The sequence below is a fragment of the Clytia hemisphaerica genome, unplaced genomic scaffold, assembly GCF_902728285.1.
Source record: "Clytia hemisphaerica strain Z4C2 unplaced genomic scaffold, Clytia hemisphaerica genome assembly, whole genome shotgun sequence".
Classification (NCBI taxonomy): domain Eukaryota; kingdom Metazoa; phylum Cnidaria; class Hydrozoa; order Leptothecata; family Clytiidae; genus Clytia; species Clytia hemisphaerica.
In genome coordinates, this window is record NW_027103852.1 from 1,200,386 (window position 1) to 1,218,350 (window position 17,965).

General features: G+C 35.7%; 2 protein-coding genes across 2 annotated transcripts; one reads left to right on the plus strand and one right to left on the minus strand.

The window, feature by feature from the left end:
• Positions 1–5: 5 nt before the first annotated feature.
• On the minus strand, positions 6–6,126 carry LOC136807982 (UPF0598 protein CG30010-like). Its single transcript, XM_067064610.1, has 3 exons — positions 5,673–6,126; positions 909–957; positions 6–606 (listed from the first exon to the last, which is right to left on the minus strand). The coding sequence occupies exons 1-3, from the start codon at positions 5,847–5,849 to the stop codon at positions 137–139; spliced, it is 696 nt and encodes a 231-aa protein (XP_066920711.1). The 5' UTR covers positions 5,850–6,126; the 3' UTR covers positions 6–136.
• A 38-nt stretch (positions 6,127–6,164) lies between these two features.
• On the plus strand, positions 6,165–17,940 carry LOC136807977 (aspartate aminotransferase, mitochondrial-like). The gene is made up of 12 exons (XM_067064605.1): positions 6,165–6,373; positions 11,317–11,473; positions 12,393–12,521; positions 12,780–12,839; positions 13,358–13,431; positions 14,448–14,535; positions 14,976–15,044; positions 15,361–15,396; positions 15,855–16,005; positions 16,160–16,402; positions 17,146–17,219; positions 17,567–17,940. Exons 1-12 carry the CDS (start codon positions 6,303–6,305, stop codon positions 17,687–17,689), a joined length of 1,275 nt encoding a protein of 424 aa, XP_066920706.1. The 5' UTR covers positions 6,165–6,302; the 3' UTR covers positions 17,690–17,940.
• Positions 17,941–17,965: the final 25 nt, after the last annotated feature.

Consider the following 17,965-nt stretch of genomic DNA (forward strand, 5'->3'; position numbering starts at 1 on the left):
AGTGCTTAAATCTTGAGGCTATTTATATTTTGAAATTCTAATAAAACTAACTGGTTTCATATCAGGAAAAATAAATTAGTTTATAAAAATATTCATTATCTACAAAATTAGTCAGCGAGGTGCATCTTTTAAAATATCAATCTTCATCTTCTAATACATTTTCATCTTTCAGAGAATTCCAGAGCTCGTTTTCAAGTTGGTATGTTTTTCCTTTCCATTCGAAATGTGTTGGTGGATCCTCATCACTGCAATTGTCATCAAAGGTGAAATATGAACTGAACTCGATTGCTAAACTTGTTTTCAGAATCCCTGCACCTCCAACTCTCTTTGGGGCTGGGTGATATACCCTTCCATTCTTAGGTAACATACAGAGTTTTGAAGGTTCAAAAGAGTAAGCCATTTTATCACCAATTCCATTCAAAACAATTTGATCAGAATCAGAGTTTTGTGAATCAGGAATGATATCTGTGAATACTATTGGCTTACTTTCACATCTTATATAATTTACTTCAGGTCCACATCTTGAAATGTAAGGAAAGTCGTCTGCATACTTCCCAGTTTTGTTGAGTCTTAGTCTTTTGAAGAAAAAGACAAGAAACTCTTTATCTGAAAAATTAATTCAAATAGGGATTGATTTGTATTCAAATTCTTTTTTTTTAGCTTAGAGAACCAGTTGATTGAAGACCTACTCTTGGGTACTTAATAAGTGTAATAAGCTTTAATAAGCTCCCACTAATTAATTTTTCAAAAATTTATCATACAGTGGGATTCCAACCCCCTCAAGTTTTGAGATTTTTTCCAACCCTCCCCCAGGCTATTATGTACCCGAGAGTAAGTTGTGTGAATCCAAAAATACATGAGTGCATTGAAACAATGTCTATGTTTTAAAAATTGAAGAATTGGCATACCTTTGAAGCAGGTAACAAAATTTCTTATCTTAGTTCCTTCCAAGAAAAGCTGAAATCAAAAGAAAAATATAAAACTATTTTAAAAGAAAATAAACAACTTCCATCTTTGGTTGGATTCATAATATATTATTCAGCAAAATCACTTGAAACTATGCTATACTACTAAATACTTCAACTCCCCCAAAGTATTTGCATGTGTTCCACACCCTGGCCATTAGCAAGTATACCTTGTCATGTTTTTAGTTTTGTTTATAATAGCATTTGGCTTGAACACAAACAAGCAACAAAATCCGGACATTTGTAAAAATTTGTGACATGGGTTTTTTTTATTCTCTTTCATTCATTTTTCTGGCATTAAATGAAGATTGATACATTTTCCTTTTATGTAAAAGGACTAGACTGCGTTTGATTGACATGAAAATTGCAATAAAGTTACATGGAAAAAAAATGGTGAAAGTTTGATTGATAAACTTGGTAAAAGTTTATCATTCAAACTTTCACCATCTCATAATCACAACCAAATGTATTTTTATTAAAGCATTTCAAAAGTTAATTTGAAGAAGTAAGGCGTTCATCAAAAAATTGTTCTATTCGCGCCACCCGCCCGCATCATATTTTCCGCTGATTTTCCGGTGCAGAGATGCAGCGGAAAAAAATTTGGGAAAAGCAATTTGTTCTTTTAAAGTATACAGTATATGGCCCTTAAAACGGAGACGGCCCCCAAAACGGAGACGGCCCCCAAAACGGAGGTTTTCATTAAAATGAAGATTCTGACTTGTAGATTTATCAGCATTAAACGATTTTTGTTTATTTTGAAAGAATGATGGTTATACTTAAAAATGAGCATGTTTTTGCTGGTTTGAGACGGATTCAAAATAACATATTTGCGTCTAAAGGAAATATTTTAACACCAAAATTAGATAAAAATTGCATATAACTCACTCTAGCTCCTTGGATATTGAAAATAAGTTATGAACACAGGGTATAGGAAACTTTCTACACCTAATGCCGTTCAGAAAATGCAAATACATCTTTGACTTTAGAGGCTGGGTAAAAGATATAGCATCTTGAAGGTCAACCAGTATTTTGGAGCCCTAGAATCAGCATTGATAAAACCGAAAATTTTAAATATGGGAAACAGCAAAAAATCTTGGAATTCCATTCCTATCAACTTGACTTAATAGTTTATAACAAAAAATTAACATTTTACATAAAATTTTTCGCTGAATCAGCAAAAACGGCAAATTCTGTCATTTCCAAAATATAGGAGAAAAAAACTATTTTCAAAAGAGATTGGTTTTCAAAAACTTGATTAAGACGTTGTTAAATCAAAATTGTCATTTTGAAAATTTCTAAATTTTCAGTTTGGACCTTGCAATATCGAAAATCTTGAAATATTTCATAAAAATCATAACTTTTACATCCATCGGGTCGTAAATTTAAGGGAAAACACAAATATGTTCATAGTTTTTCCCCCTATTACCACTAGGCTTAATAATTTGATTTTAACTACACCTCCGTTTTGGGGGCCCCAAACCTGCATTTTTACAACCAGGGGTATATTGTAAAAGTTTTATCAAATAAATTTATGCCCAAAACCCTCTAAATCATATTTCAAAACTATGGTCAAAATTTTGTATTCATATCTTAAAGATATCTTGAGAAATCGCCAAAATTTCAAACCTCCGTTTTGGGGGCCATTAGAAAAATGCTACCTATCTTTAAGCAATTGAAAAATATTGTTGAAATTGAAAATTTTGAAAAAGAACTTCCAGGAAATAAAGTAGAGATGTTAAAGGTTTTCATGCAGCAAAAATTTTTGTAAAATCTCTTTTCCTCTAGATTTGAGAGAAATTTCAAATTTGATCGCCGTTTTGGGGGCCACATACTGTAGCTTTTTTCTCAATTGCTCTGACGACCATTGAAAATTTTTTTTGCTCACGTCACCACCTGACTCCTCTGAATTACTGGCGTGATTAAAGAAACCCAGGAATGTTTTCGACCGCCCGTCCGCCTGCATGCATTTTTAACACCTGTTGTGATGCGAACAGAGCATTTTTTCGATGACCGCCTAATTAACAATTTAATCACACTCACACTGCTCACATCTTGACACCTTTTTTTGTGGTTTTTCTCTATAGAGACATTTTTCCAGCATGCACGATAGACCTTTTCATAAATTACGTCACGAACATCACTTGCCTCGTATTCAAACAATTACCATGGTGATTATGTCCCTTGAGACATCAAATGATTTTTTTATGAATAGAAAGTACTTCTAATAAAATCCACTGGGAGGTAATCACCTTGGCAATAACTTCAAAACGAGGCAAGTGATGTTCATGACGTAATTTATGAAAAGGTCTATTGATTGACATGTCAAAATTACTGAGTGTTGACACTGTTATCTCACAATTTTCCGTGGAAGACCCTCGTGACTTTTATTATAACTGTGTTTGGAAACTTGACTTGCACGAATGGTGGAAATGGTGGTAGAATTGCAGTCCCATGTTTTGTCAAATAGTCCCAAGTTAGAACAGTTGACGGTAAGCACAAAAAGTTACCAATCAATCACTAAATTGTACTCTCCCTATCACGCCAAAGATTGTTGATACCGTGAGTGGTCCTAAATCCAACAGCCCTGCCTAATTCCGACCCCCCAAATAAAGGTATGAAAAAAATCTATGTTTACATACACTCCCTCTCCAAGTTGAACGATAGACTATTGCAAGAATTCTCAAAACAAATTGAAAACATCTAACAAGATGGCTATAATGTCAAAATGTCAATAATGTAATTAAAAAGTGTGGGTTGTAAAAGTCTGAATGTAATTACCTTTTATTGTCATTTATGATGTTGGACAAATTGCAAAAAAAAATTATGTTTCGTATAATATAAGAAGCAATTATTGTTAATTATTTGGTTCAACTGGTTTACTGTATCAAATTTCTCAGTTTAGTTGACACTTTGGTATTTTTGTTGCGTCACAGCAAAAGGTTTTTTTTAATTTTAGTTTGTATCTTTGAAAGACCACGTCAGATTTAGGCAGGGCTGTCGGATTTAGGACCACTCACGGTACTGTATATAAGAAATACGGCAAGTGTCATTTTCTTGAAAAAAAACTAGTTAGTATGCTTTCCACAATACTGTAATATCAAAATCAAAACAACCTTTTGATATGCAAAGAATTTTTTAGTAGGCCTTTTTATCGCGAACTGAAAATGATCAAAAGAACCCCATTTTCTTTTGAATTCAATGTGACCACCATACTGCCAACCAACTCCACCCTGCCATCGTGGACAGGGAAAGGTTGTGGCTTCTTCACAAAGGCGAAAGACAGATCTGGACTTATTTTGTGCTTTCCAGTCTCTTGTTCGTAGTTTTTCTGACTTTCTGGTTCTTTGTGAGTTACTTTCTATGTTTTCTAACTTACTGAATGACTTACCGACAGATCGCCACCGGTGGGATTCGAACCCACTAAATGCAAAGTTCCGATGTTTTGAAACCCATTGCCTTATCCATTAGGACCCTGCCGACACACCGGACTGTCCGGTGTATTTGTCCAAAATTCTCATTTTACACCGGACTTTTGCGTGTCTGGTGTTCGTTAAGTCCGGTGCGTCGGCAGGATCCTTATCCACTGCACCACGGATTCATGCCAAGATAGCGCTTCTGACGGCTATTTATATTGTACAAACTGCAGACCAGACTGTACTAAGAGAAAATCACAAAAGAGTGCTTGTTTCGAGCTCCAACAGTTAGTCACACTAGGAAATTAAGCTTTCAGAAAAAACAACATCAGTCATCTACAGGATGTATTTTAACAACAAGGATGAGAGTTACCTGAATCAAGTTCAAGATCCCAAGACAATCAATTAAAACTTGAAAACATAAAATGAGACAAAATGACAGATTGCGAACGTGCAGCAGCCAAATATCAACCAACCAAATTTTGTCATTCAATTCCCGAGACAGCGCTTCGACTATTAAGGCCTTGTTTATACGCTAAAGTAAAAACAATTCTGCACATGTAAATGGGTCATTGTTTGAGGTCCGGCAAAATTTCCGGGAAACAGCCTACCCGACAGTGCGCGGATCTAGGTGGGTTCCGCCTCCCCCGTAGATCTTTTTCTTGGGAAGTTGATCTTCAAATTAGTTTTCAAGGTTGACTTGGCTCAAATTTTTTCATCTATGGCTCAAATTTTAGGCAATTTCTCAAAGTTGTTGAAAATGTTAATTTCATTAAAAAGCGCCGGGTTATTTTTTCATGAACCCCTTTAGAAGTTTTGCGGCGCATTTTTTTGCTTGAGAGTCAAGCAAACGATATAGCGCTTTCGCAGCATTAATCTTTGATATGCATTTTGGCGGGACGCTAGTGTGACTAACTGTCCAACCCTAACCCCAACCCTAAACTGATAATAACCCAATTCCTAGCCAATCTGATACGTAACCACACCCGAAACCACACCCATACCCAACCCTACCAGGTCGCCTGCAGGTCCTGACACTATTCCCGCATACCGGATCCCAAAAATAGATACATGTCTTTCGTCTTTATGAAGAAGCCTTCACCACATGCACAGGGAAACCCAGGGGGAAACCTTGAAGCGTAATAAAATTTTCATGATGGAGCGGACACGAGAAAGTTTACAACTTTGACCAAAGATGGTGGATATAGCTTTGTTCAGAGTTTATAACAGATAGGGCAAGGGCCTCCTGCAAAACTGAAAAAATTAAAAAATGTTTAAAAAATGATTTTAAAACCTGTCCTTGATGATCTATATAATAAAAGTATTCACGGATATTGTTGTCATCAAATGATTGCCCTTGAATGTATTTTTCTGAAACTTTTGAGCTTCCAGTACAATATCCTTGGCAGTTACTATAAACAAAGCCTTTACTCCTTCCTTTGATTCTGAAAAGATTTCTCCAGATAGCCATTTTATAGTCTTCTTTTTTGCTGCACCAGTCGGGCCAGACCAAAATCAAAGTTTAATGTAGATTGTAATAGAAACTTTTACAAGGTTGACCCGACTGAAAACCATACTCATAATGGCAGTGTAGCTGTGAAGTTGTCAAATCAGTGATCAAAGGTCACTTCTACAAATCATGATTGAAAAGCATGCTCGGATTCGATTCGAAAATATTTCAAACCAGGTTGTCTTCTAATCTCCCCGCCAAAAGAATTGTAGTCGTTTGATCGCTGACTCCAATTTTGATTTGAAAAACAGAAACATTGAAAAACCACGTTATTTCTAGTTGATTTGGATTTCCAGTCAGAGCAACGGATTGGTCAGAGATAGGAAAAGCAGAGCTTTTCAAGATCCTAGTCTGCTTCAACAGAGCACCAAACACCTGAAAACTTCAAGAACTCTCTAGACATTGTACATCAATATGGCTCAAAGTATAAGAAGATCCGTTTCCTTCGTGGAAAAGTTTGCTCAAGCAGCATCTTTACGGAATAGGTATATAAACATTTATTTTCCTTCATGAATCATCATTCTACGACCTTGATGCTGTATATCTTATTAGTAGGTCATGGCCCGACCCTCCAAACACTTCACTCTTTTTCAAAATGTTGGTGAACAAGCTTTGACCATTGATTTTAGTCAGTTTTAAGGTGATTTGGAATTATATTTAAATGTCAGCAGTGTAGTTGTAGACCTAGCTCTTTATAAAGAAATTAGGGGAATACACCTTTCCCGTAATTCAAATTTCTCAGAAATGGCCCGGGAAAATGTGCGCCCCACCGTTGTGTATAAAATTGTTTTGGAGGTAAAAAACGCGTTTTTGCCTGTGAGCAGTCAGGACCTCATTTCACTTTATCGATATTACGCAAACGGCAGTTTGCGCTAAATTATTTTGGTTTCACTTTCGATTTCAAGCAAAGGTCTTAGCAACAAGGCGCGCGTACATAGTAACGGGGCTGGGTAGAAAAATTAAATCTAAACATAGAATTCAAAAAAAATACCGATCATCGTATAGAGCACTAAAAAATACCCCCTTTCTATGTTTAGTTTGTTCTACCTTGGATTATAACTGAAAAAATCTTCAAATAACCTTTGCCCGCTATCAGCCCGCACGGTAATCTTTGCCCGCTCCAATTCTTAGATAATGAATAAGAGAGGTGCGCTTAGCTAAGCCGTGCTCGCGGGCGATAAATTTATGTTTACTTTTCTTGTATATTTTAGTGGTATTTATCCAATGAAAAGGATGTTGACATAATATGCACGACACTGACAAAATATGCACGGCATTGATTATGACATCATTAAATATGTCAATATCGATTCAACGCCCGTTAAAGAAGATAATTTGTAAATAGTTCTTTTTATCGTAAAATTTAGAAATACGAGCAAAAAAGAGTCAAATTTAATATTTGATTCCTATCTAGATTATATTAGCGTTATAATACGGTAAATTTTCACGAAAAATATTTCGCGATGACGGTACGCCCAATCGCGCCCACGGGAAAGTTCCAATTTTTAATTATCGGGAAATCGGGGAAACCGGTTCACCACGTGGATAAAAAACGTACGGAATGAAACCTGATAGCAGGTTTTCAACCAGATTTATTCAGATAAAGCTATAAGAGGTTCATTACTTGTGGATTTTAAAACCTACATAAGCAAAAACGAAAGTTGTTGTGAAGGAAAGAGTAAACGCAAGACAGAAGGTTTGGTTGTGTTGATCAGGTATGTTTTTATTCTATCCGAACTAATGTTATAAAAGACCAAAGTGATCCTGACTGCCTGTGAGGGGTCAGGGAAAGTGGGATTTGAGCCTCTAACTTTTGACAGCGACCTTCTTTTGGCAAAATATTTTCAGGGTGGTATAATATCATGAATAGATTGAACATACTAAAATTTGAGGGGATTTTGTTCGACAGAACTTAAAAAAAGCTCAAAAAACCAACTTTCTCTAAGGGAATGCAGGCAAAAACTGGTTTGTTTACCTCCAGAGACCAAACGGTGGAGTGCATCAAAATAATGCACGCGCATTAGTTTTACGAATTACGGGAAAGGTGTATACACACCTTTCCTTTCCCCGAGATGATTTTTGAATTTTTAGATCCTGCCCCTGAAAAGTTGACGCCAAAGGTGGAAAACTTTGTCTGCCCCTGAGCCTGAGATAGTGACCTGCGCCGTAAGCCCAAATAGCCTGCCGTGCCGCAGGGGTGAAATTTTTTAGGGGTATTTATATAAATTTTTTCGCACTTTGTTTTGGTATATTAAAAAGGGCAGTCAATGGGGCGTAAACTTATTAATTTTGGCCGCCGTAATCTTGTCAAAATCATTTTCGGAACAGTTCGGAAGAAAAGATAGCGGACGTTGGCGGAAGTTTGTAGATGCTGCCCTTGGCCTTGGAATCTTGCACTTTCTACCCCTGGTAAGGAGTATTTCTGCCCCTGAGGGCACTGATACAACTTTTTCTGCCCCTGCCCTTCGGAAAAGGAAGGTGCTGCCCCTGAGATTTTGACGAAATCTGCCACGGTCTGAAAACTGGGTTTTAGGAATGAAACTAAAGGTATAATGATAATTGAATACTATCCCATGATGATCCGCGGTACTATTGTAAAGCTAGAATCACTTCACATACTCTTCGCTTGAGAAAATGATTGACGGATAACTGTTTTTTGGGAGCTTGCAGACGTTCTGCAAAGCGTTCTCAGCTCAATCCTCTGACCGCGTTAAAAATGGTAGAATTAGCTTTGATAGATCATTTCAGTGGAAGTTGTTGGCCTGGAATTTCTTGGGATGTAAAATGTGGGCAAGATCTTTCAAAACAAGAATCTTTTCAAAAATGCAAGTGGTTATTTGGTTAAAAGTGCTCAGCTTGTATCTAAAACAAAACATTTTATGGTTGTATTCGGCCAGTGTGTAACAAAGTTAAAGGTGAGGCGTCCCATAAGGACCGCCTCATTTGTTTGCAATGGGCTTAAATTGCATGGGCTCAGTGGATTGGTGAGATGGGTTTGAGGTCATTAAGTTGGCTCTCAGGTGCAGCTCCGCTGTTGTGACAAATGTGCCAGGATTCTCAAAGTAGTGCAAGTACAGGGCAGAACGTGTAGGAGCTATCGCGAGCCAATGCTCACAAAATGATCAAATACATTTAACAATTTAAAACGTAATTCATTTTCGTCATTTTTGCCCCCAAATATGTAAATATCCAACCTGGAATTACGTCATTTTTACCCCTGGATATATAAATATCCAACCTAGAATTAGGTTATTTTCACCCTTACTTACTTGTGTTACTTGTGTAGGTGTTCGAGCAAAGTGCTCAGGTAAGATTCTTGATGAACCACACCTCTGTTTGATCAATCTGTTGAGGGAAAAAGAATCTCAGCAGATATTTTTCATGTCAAGTATTGAGTTTGAATTAGCTCTCCTGCACCCAGTATATCTATGAGTTTGGGGTTCATCCGGGATTGACTTTAAGTGAGTGTCAAGGGCATTTTTAAATTTTTCAGTTGAAGTGTTTTTTAAGTTTCTTATGCTCTTTGGTATTTGGACTCCATAAAACGGAGCAATATTCTAAAATTGGTATCACCAACGATTTGTAGAGTGTAGTCATATATTCAAATGACCGCGATGAAAAAGTTTGCAGTATCCATGAAGTTAAATCTTTTGCTTTTTGAACAGGGTGGGGGTCGGTAGTAAAATCTCAGACATATATGAGTAGTAAAAGGATTTTTACGGATTTTTACATACCACCACCCAGACTCTTGGATGGAACAGGTATTTTACTACCCTGGTAGTAAAAGTTTTCGGGACAATTTGTCATAGAGACCACCTATTTTTTTGATTGCTTTTCGAACTGATTTTACGAAAAAAGCTCAAAAATGATTATTTCTGTGACACTTTTTTCACTTAGTGCAAAAATTGATTATTGCCCTTAGAATTAAAGTCTTTTGAGAATTTTTTGTTTGCAGTAAACAACTTTCCAACAGAAAATCTTTTCAAATTGTAAAAATTTTCAGATTTTTTCAGAAAAGTCATCCAAAAATTTAAAAGAATTACAAAAATAACTGAAATTTGCTAATTTTACCAGTTTTAACTACCAAGGTAGTATTTTTTTTTCAACATTTAACACATAGATACCACCCATTTTAGTATTTACAGCCCTGTGAATCCAGGTCAGCATTCGGCAATGCCGACCTGAAAGCCGACGTAACTTCAGCTGAAGTCGGCTTTTATTTGCCGACGTAATTTACACTCTAGGTCGGCGTGCCGAGAAAAGAAATGTTTTGGGTCGGCAAAGCCGGCCTAAAGAGGAAAAATATTATTTGTTAGGTTAATCTAATTGAGTTATTATTTGATAACACATGATAATCGAGCCTCATTCCATTCTCTTTATAAAACATAAAACTTATTAACACAATTATGAAGGATAGTTAAACTAACTGGAGGAAATTTATTGTTTTTGCCAACCTAAACAAGCTACTTAGGACGGCTTTGCCGACCCAAAATGACCTCTAGGTTGCCGGTTTTGGTCGGCACTTCCGTGTCGATATGATCTTGTCTGAATTCACAGGGCTGTGTATTTAACTGCCCTGGGTAATAAATTTTTTTTCGATTTTTCGTCACACCACCACCGTAGTAAACGTCATTATGTCTGAGATTTTACTACCGACCCCCCCCTGTTTTGAATGGTTGAAATTACTTGTTCTTTAAACAGGCAGTCGTTACTCATCATGATTCCCAAATCTTTTACAATATTTTTGCTTTCAATGATATTGCCTGATGGTGATGTATAGTTTGTTTGGTCCTTGATAATTTGATTTTGACCATATCTTTAAGAGTTCAAATTTTATGTCATTAAGTTTCATATTGTTGTTGTCTGTCCATTTGCAAATTTTCTCTAAGTCAGATTGCAGTAGGGCAACTTCTTCAATTGTCTTGACTTCTTTTGAATGCTTGTTTTGAATGCTTGAATGCTCACAAAATGATCAAATACATTTAACAACTTAAAACATAATTCTTTTTTGAATATGTAAATATTCAACCTGGAATCACATCATTTTTGGACCAGCCCTGGAATTCAGCAGTTTTCCATTCCTGCACTTTTACCTCAACACTTAATCTGCAACTGCCTAATTTTTTGTTTATGCAAAAGAGTTAAAAATTTAAAAAGTTACAAAAATCGTAAAACAAGCTTCAAAATGGTGAAATATGCTGGAAATGTGAACTTAAATTGGCATAGAATGTCATACTTTGATTGACCAAATGTTGAAAATTCTTCAAAAACTGATGCTTTTTGGACACAGGGGCCACAAAAGTAAAAGTAAAGATAAATTGATAGATACATTGTTATAAAAGGCCTTTTACTAAAATTGTTTCGAAGTCAACACAAACTATGTGAGAATAATGGCCTTTGAACAAGTTTTTGCTGTTTTATTTTTCAGCTCAACATGGGCAAAAGTAGAACAAGGACCACCAGATGCTATCCTTGGAATAACTGAAGCTTTTAAGAAAGATAGTAATCCAAACAAAATGAATCTTGGGGCTGGTGCTTACCGTGATGATGATGGAAAGCCCTACGTTCTTCCTTGCATCAAAAAGGTTTGTTTTCATCTGATTAATAAAAAATGATTCCAAAAAGCTGTGATTTATAATGTATGCTGTCTGTCTGTCTTCCTTCGTTTCAAGCGTAAAACTCCTACTCTTCGGGCTATGAGCACTGCTCTTGTTTTGAATATTGAAATTCTCCAGATAAATTGCATGTGCACTGAGGTTTTAATGAAACAATAGAGAGTTTCGAAACCTAAGCCAATCAGCTGTGTTTTAAACATTCTTTTATTTAAAATCTCTATTGATAAACATCTTTTGTGAGTGTTGTCTATTATGTTTAAACCTATTAATAAGCAATTCCTGGTGGGGGTCACTAGTGGCCGCCTATAGCAGTGCCTATAGACCAAGAGTAAGGCTTAAAAGCCTGGATCTGTCTATTGTGTAGACTAGTCTATTCATACTATCTATCTTTCTATCAATAATAGCAATAATATCTGATTTAAAAGTTATGGAAATTACTACTCCTTCTTATGAAAATATTTTTTGTAATTAAAATTGATTCTCAAAAGAAATTGACCTTTTTGCAGCTTGATCAGAACTAAGATTTTTTATTGCTTTTTTTTTTTTTTTGCAATAAATGTCAAACTTTGCATCGTTTTGTGTAATTGTTTTCCCAGCAACTTCCAAAACACTTAAATTGAACCAATTATTGAAAAATCAATCTTTGTATCGATTTTACCAGACGTTTTCATTTTTACTAACTGGTTAAACCAATCTTAACTAGTGTCCTAACAGAAAATTGACCTTTTGATAATTCTTTACAATTCCCTTGTAACTTACACTTACCCACATTTCAATCTCATATTAATTATGTCCCCATGTAATTCACAGCCAACCATCTATCAATTTGTCCTTTTAATTTATGAATATCACCCATTCTAAATTTGTCACATCAATTTCTTTGTTCCAGGCGGAAATGAGAGTAGTCGAAAGGAATATGGATAAAGAGTATGCTGGTATCACAGGTGTTCTTGACTTCACAAAAGCCAGTGCAAGACTTGCTTTGGGAGCAGATAACCCTCTGGTTAAGGAAGGGGCAGTAAGTGTTCATCCATGATTACCCTGATTTTGATCAAAGTTTAACTTGAATTTCTTTTCAACAAAAATGAGATAATGTTGCTAGCAGATCTTGTTCAGGGTCATAAAAACTCTGCACTAATTACAATAAGATTTTTCTTTTATTAGTTATTGGCAATGGTATTTAAATCATTCCCCTTTTTTTCCCCTTTTTAGTTTTTAAACTAAACTCTCAGACAAAAATTAAAGTTTTACTGTTATTCTCACTTTATTTTTTTAGGTCTCAACAGTCCAATCAATCTCCGGCACAGGTGCATTGAGGATAGGTGGAGCTTTCTTGGTAGGAAATCTTTACTATTTTTGTCCTAGATTTAGAAAATCCTCTCAGTACAATAGAAAAAATTTTCTGCTTTTGTGACAACTTACAAAAAAAAATTAACAAATTTTAGATCTCCAAAACTTTTACCAATTCACCCTAATTTAAATTGATGTTCTAATTCCAAAACTTTTGTTGGTTGCTTGATTATCTGTGGAAGATATTTACAATGTTATTATATTTTTAGCAAAGATTTAGATAGTTTTATCCTAGAAATTGTTTTTTTTTTAATTCTAAACAAAGACTTGATTTTGTCAAAATACTTTGATTTAACGCAATTATTGCTACTACATCACATATGGCTGCCATTAAGGTTAAAAGGGGCAATCTCAAAAAGTCCAGCCTACATGAGAAAGACTTGTCTTCTAATTTAAGTTAACTACTAGAAAACTAGATAGAAAAATGAAATTCTTAGACACATTATCTTTTTTAGGAACAAAGCCTTTTATAGCATTTATTTACACTGCATTTTCCATTTTTAGGAGAAATTTTACCCTCATTCCAAAACAATCTACTTACCCACTCCATCATGGGCCAATCACGGGCCCGTTTTCAGGTAAAAACTTTTTCCATACCAGATTTATTGAGATGAACAGGATGCAGGTGTCATTGACACTTGTTCAATAGGCTTAATGATTCCTTTGGACTGGCAAATAAAAAGATAGGCTACATACAATTTAGTTCTTTCTTTTCTCAAACTGGCAAAATCTGAACTAGACTTGATATCAAATGGTTTTTACTATAAGAATAAAAATTATAACTATGCAATCTTTGAATTTTGTCTTCCCATGACAGATTCTCGAACAGACACTCATTAACCCTATACATACTTAGGCTTTTAGGGAAAGTTAAGAACTAGGGGAGGCTGGGGTTGTCTGTACCACCTCTTAACTTTTGATCTAGTTGCTCTTTTTGAATAAAGTTTTGCACACAAGCCCCAAAAAAAGGGTTAAGGGACATAATAGTAATATTATGTTCACGATATAGTAGGGGGCCAAACCAAGGGTTCTGTGACATCTTTTTTTACGACCTAGCCATTTTTAGTCTATTCCAAAGAACAGTATATTATTTGATATTTTTGAGAGGGAGGACGTGGATTAGGTCCAGGAAAACTTTTTCAAAATAATGACACCATAGGCAAAGCTGCAAGGGATAATAAGTGGGAAAAGAAATAGCTTATTTTCAAAAGTCAAAATAAACGAAAATGATTGGTACTATCTGAAAGAGCATGAAATTCTAAGTAAAAAAATGTATTAAAACAACTCGCTGACTAAAACACAAAAGAAACACAGCCTATGGCGTCACTATTTTGGTCATAAAAAGTGTTCCCGGGCCTAATCCGCGTCCTCTCTCTCAAAAATATCTTGTAATATACTGTTCTTTGGAATTAAAAATGGCTAGGTTGTAAAAAAGATGTCACAGGACCCCAGGCTTGGCCCCCTACTAATATAGAGATGAGTATGCAACGCTCACACAGATGTAAATGGAACCAGGTTGTTAAGTGATAAAACCATTTTACTGGAAGTTGTTTTGAAATATTTCTCTCATAAAATACTAATCCTCATTTTGTAGACATTCAGGAATGGACGTGGCTGGATATAGATATTATGATAAAAATACTTGCGGCTTGGATATCAATGGAATGTTGGAAGACTTGTCGGTAATGCTTTTAATTGGTAGTCAATAGTGGCCATTTTAACGATATTCTGTTCCATATAAATTATAGACTTCGATCATTGTCATCTCCGAATTACTGACCATATATGCCGATGCTGCATTCTCTTCTCCCCGGATGTTGTAGTTCCAGAAAAATGATGCATAAAATGTCCTCATTCTGAAAATTAATAAATGTGTAACAAAAACCTGTCTTTCGAAAACAGCTTACTGATTTTCGATGGAGTCTCTTCAACTCGAACGTCTATAACTCGAATGTCTCCTTAACTCGAATGCATCCTTAACTCGAACAAGTTTTATGGTCCCTTTAGCTAAGAATGCTTTATAAACTTAGCTCCATAACTCGAAATTTCCTTAACATTGAACAAAATGTGTTCCCTGTGTGTGTTCGAATTAAGGTGACTTTACTATATTTTCTTTACACAGAACCTTCCAGAGAAATCATTGGTCCTCCTTCATGCATGCGCGCACAATCCAACTGGTGTAGACCCGACTGTAAGTATGATTTCAACCTCCATGAAATATCGTTATGCTGAGGCCCATTTAATTTAACAAACCCCACAACTCTGGCTACCAATTTAGGATTGTGTTATTTTGAATCACATCGAATTGAGACTGGTTAGTTTTGCTTTCAAGAGGGAGGTAGATTTAATAAGATCTCGAAACTTCAATTGCTACGATTAAATACCCATTCAAACCTATCAGTTACAATTCTAGTTGCAGCACTGTTCTGTTAACCAGGTGTTTGCTCACTTTATATTTGGTAAGTACGTCCCCCGGTTGCTAGAAATCTTTTTCTCCTTTTTTTTAGCTCGAACAATGGAAAGAAATCTCTGAAGTTACCAAGGTTAGTATATTTAAAACCGCCATCTGGCAGGCTCTATCACTTTCTTTCTGTGATTTATAAAGCTTATAAAATCCATTTTGCCTTTTCATATTTATAAAATGTGTAGTTCTGCCAAAGGAAACGTCAAAAACAAATGACTAAATCAACCTCAAAAGAGATTTGATATATATGCAGGCCATTTTTCATGCCCTTTTATAGCGTCTGGTTATCGAACGCTGCCCCTCCTGAAATCACTAAAATTTAGGTAGATACAACCTTTTTAGCGCAAAAACACTAGAAAAAGTGCCCTTTTTGGCCATCAACGGACACTGGTCCTTTCTAAAATATGGTCTGATATGTTGAAGTTTAAGTTAAGTGGTTGATAATGATTTGATATTTTACATTTTAGAGGATTTTGAGAATTTTGACACACGGTATAATCATTTCATTTGTATCAAGTCGGTCTTTCTCTTTTCTAGAAACGCGGTCATTTTATCTTCTTCGACATGGCATACCAAGGCTTTGCTAGTGGAAATTTAGACCATGATGCACAGGCTTTACGTCTTTTTGTTGCTGATGGACACAGACCAGTCCTCGCTCAATCTTATGCTAAAAACATGGGGCTTTATGGTAAGAAGTACAATTGAATAATTCATGTTTATGGTCGTAATCAAATTTCGAATGCCACAGTCGGAGGTAACCCAAAGGCTCCTCTTTCTAGCTCCTCTTTCCTTCCAGGTTCCAGATTACTTCTTGATCTCATTTTCTTGTTCTATTTTTTAAGGTGAGCGCGTTGGTGCTTTCTCCGTCATTTGTGACTCTGCGGAAGAGAAGAATCGCATCGAATCGCAGGTCAAGATCTTGGTCCGCCCAATGTACTCTAATCCACCAATCCACGGTGCTCGCATTGCCAACGAGGTTTTGAACACGCCAGAATTGTATGAGCAATGGCTTGGTGAAGTGAAAGGAATGGCTGATCGTGTCATCGATATGCGACAACAGTTGAAAGATAATTTAGCTAAAGAAGGTATTCATACTTTTCTAATTTTTTTTACAATATAGAAACTCTGCTGCTAAAATGATGAAAATATTTTTAACAATATACAGTTCTTCCCTCTCAGACAGATTTCCGTCTCAGAGATTAAAAAAAGAAGCGTTTTTGTCTCCAAATTGAACACAATATAATAAACAAGAAAATTACTATGTTCCTATTAAACTGGGGGGGGGGGCTAATTGCCGGGTTGGAAATGGTATTTGCAAAAACCCCAAAATAAGGTAAATATAGGCTAAAATCAGGCTATTTAGAGCAGAATAAGGGATTTTCTCTTTGAAAGCTAAAAAAATTTTAAAAATAATAAACGGGGAGGTCCTAATAAGGTTCAGGGGGTTGGAAAATTTACGAAAAATTAACAAGCAGGGGGGGGCGTTTATTTGGAACCTAAGAGTACCTAACTTGTTGTTCAAAGAGCCTATTTCAGTCTGAAACAAAAAAAACTTACTGAAATTACTGGATCTCGGGTCAAGTGCCATGGTGGGTTCCTAGTTTATAGTGTATTGTTCTTTGTATTACTTATAAAGAATATTTTAGAGATTTCTCTTGAAACCCATCTTGAACATTCAGCTTCATTGGTTACTAGAAATCGTGTATGTTGTCAGTGAAAATTTCAGGCACTTTTTTACGGCCGTTATACTGCCAAAATACTCAATTTTGAATTAAGTTCCTAACTTGAACATTCACCATAGTTGATTCCTTTTAAAATCATTTTTTAGGCTCAACGAAGAATTGGGAACACATCATCAACCAAATTGGAATGTTTTGTTATACAGGAATGAGTGAAGAACAAGTAAAACGACACATTTTTATTTATTGACTGTGATTCTGACACTTCATACTCTCCCCGTATACAAGACTTCGCTTCCATGGATCTTTAATAGAAAATTCTGGAAAATTTCATGCTATTTTTTGTCTAAAAGCTTAGCCCCGGAAAAGATCTTGCATGCGTACGAGTACCAATATATTAATGCCTTGGTGCAATTTGATTATATTCTATTGACATTCCCGGAGGTTCTCTCGCCTTTACATCCATTTTTATGGAGCTTATATAACCATGGTACAAGAACAATCGCTCTTCATTAACCAGATCTGGACGAGTTTCACCTTATAAACAATATTCGAATCATATCTTTTCAGGTGGCAAGGTTGACCAACGAATTCTCGGTATATTTGACCAAAGATGGTAGAGTATCTGTGGTTGGCATCACAACCAAAAACGTGGAATACCTTGCTCATGCTATGCACCAAGTTACCAAGTAAACTAAAATATGACCTTGAAATTTGGTTCAGTTATGGTTGGTGTTTGAGTAAAATGTATTTTTTAAATTCAACAGCAGAACATCTAGACAGAATTATTCTGTGCTAAACATGTGGTAAATGTTTTTACTACTGTGGCGCTTTCTGAGCAACTTGTTATATAGGCTCTCTGGACTAGGAGAAATTTTAAAATCAATGCTTTTTAAAACTAAATTAGGTGCTTTAAACTACTTGAACTAAACTTGAGCTAAACTCGACGTCTTTAAACGTCTCTGTCAT

Bases quoted from the DNA above. Each gene is read 5' to 3' on its own strand.
- LOC136807977 (XM_067064605.1), top strand. From the start codon at position 6,303: ATGGCTCAAAGTATAAGAAGATCCGTTTCCTTCGTGGAAAAGTTTGCT. The intron at 12,522-12,779 runs GTAAGTGTTCAT...TTATTTTTTTAG, and splicing joins CTCTGGTTAAGGAAGGGGCA to GTCTCAACAGTCCAATCAAT. The intron at 16,006-16,159 runs GTAAGAAGTACA...CTATTTTTTAAG, and splicing joins TAAAAACATGGGGCTTTATG to GTGAGCGCGTTGGTGCTTTC.
- LOC136807982 (XM_067064610.1), bottom strand. From the start codon at position 5,849: ATGGCTATCTGGAGAAATCTTTTCAGAATCAAAGGAAGGAGTAAAGGC. The intron at 958-5,672 runs GTTTTAAAATCA...TTTTGATTTCAG, and splicing joins ATATAGATCATCAAGGACAG to CTTTTCTTGGAAGGAACTAA. The intron at 607-908 runs GTATGCCAATTC...TTAATTTTTCAG, and splicing joins TTTTGTTACCTGCTTCAAAG to ATAAAGAGTTTCTTGTCTTT.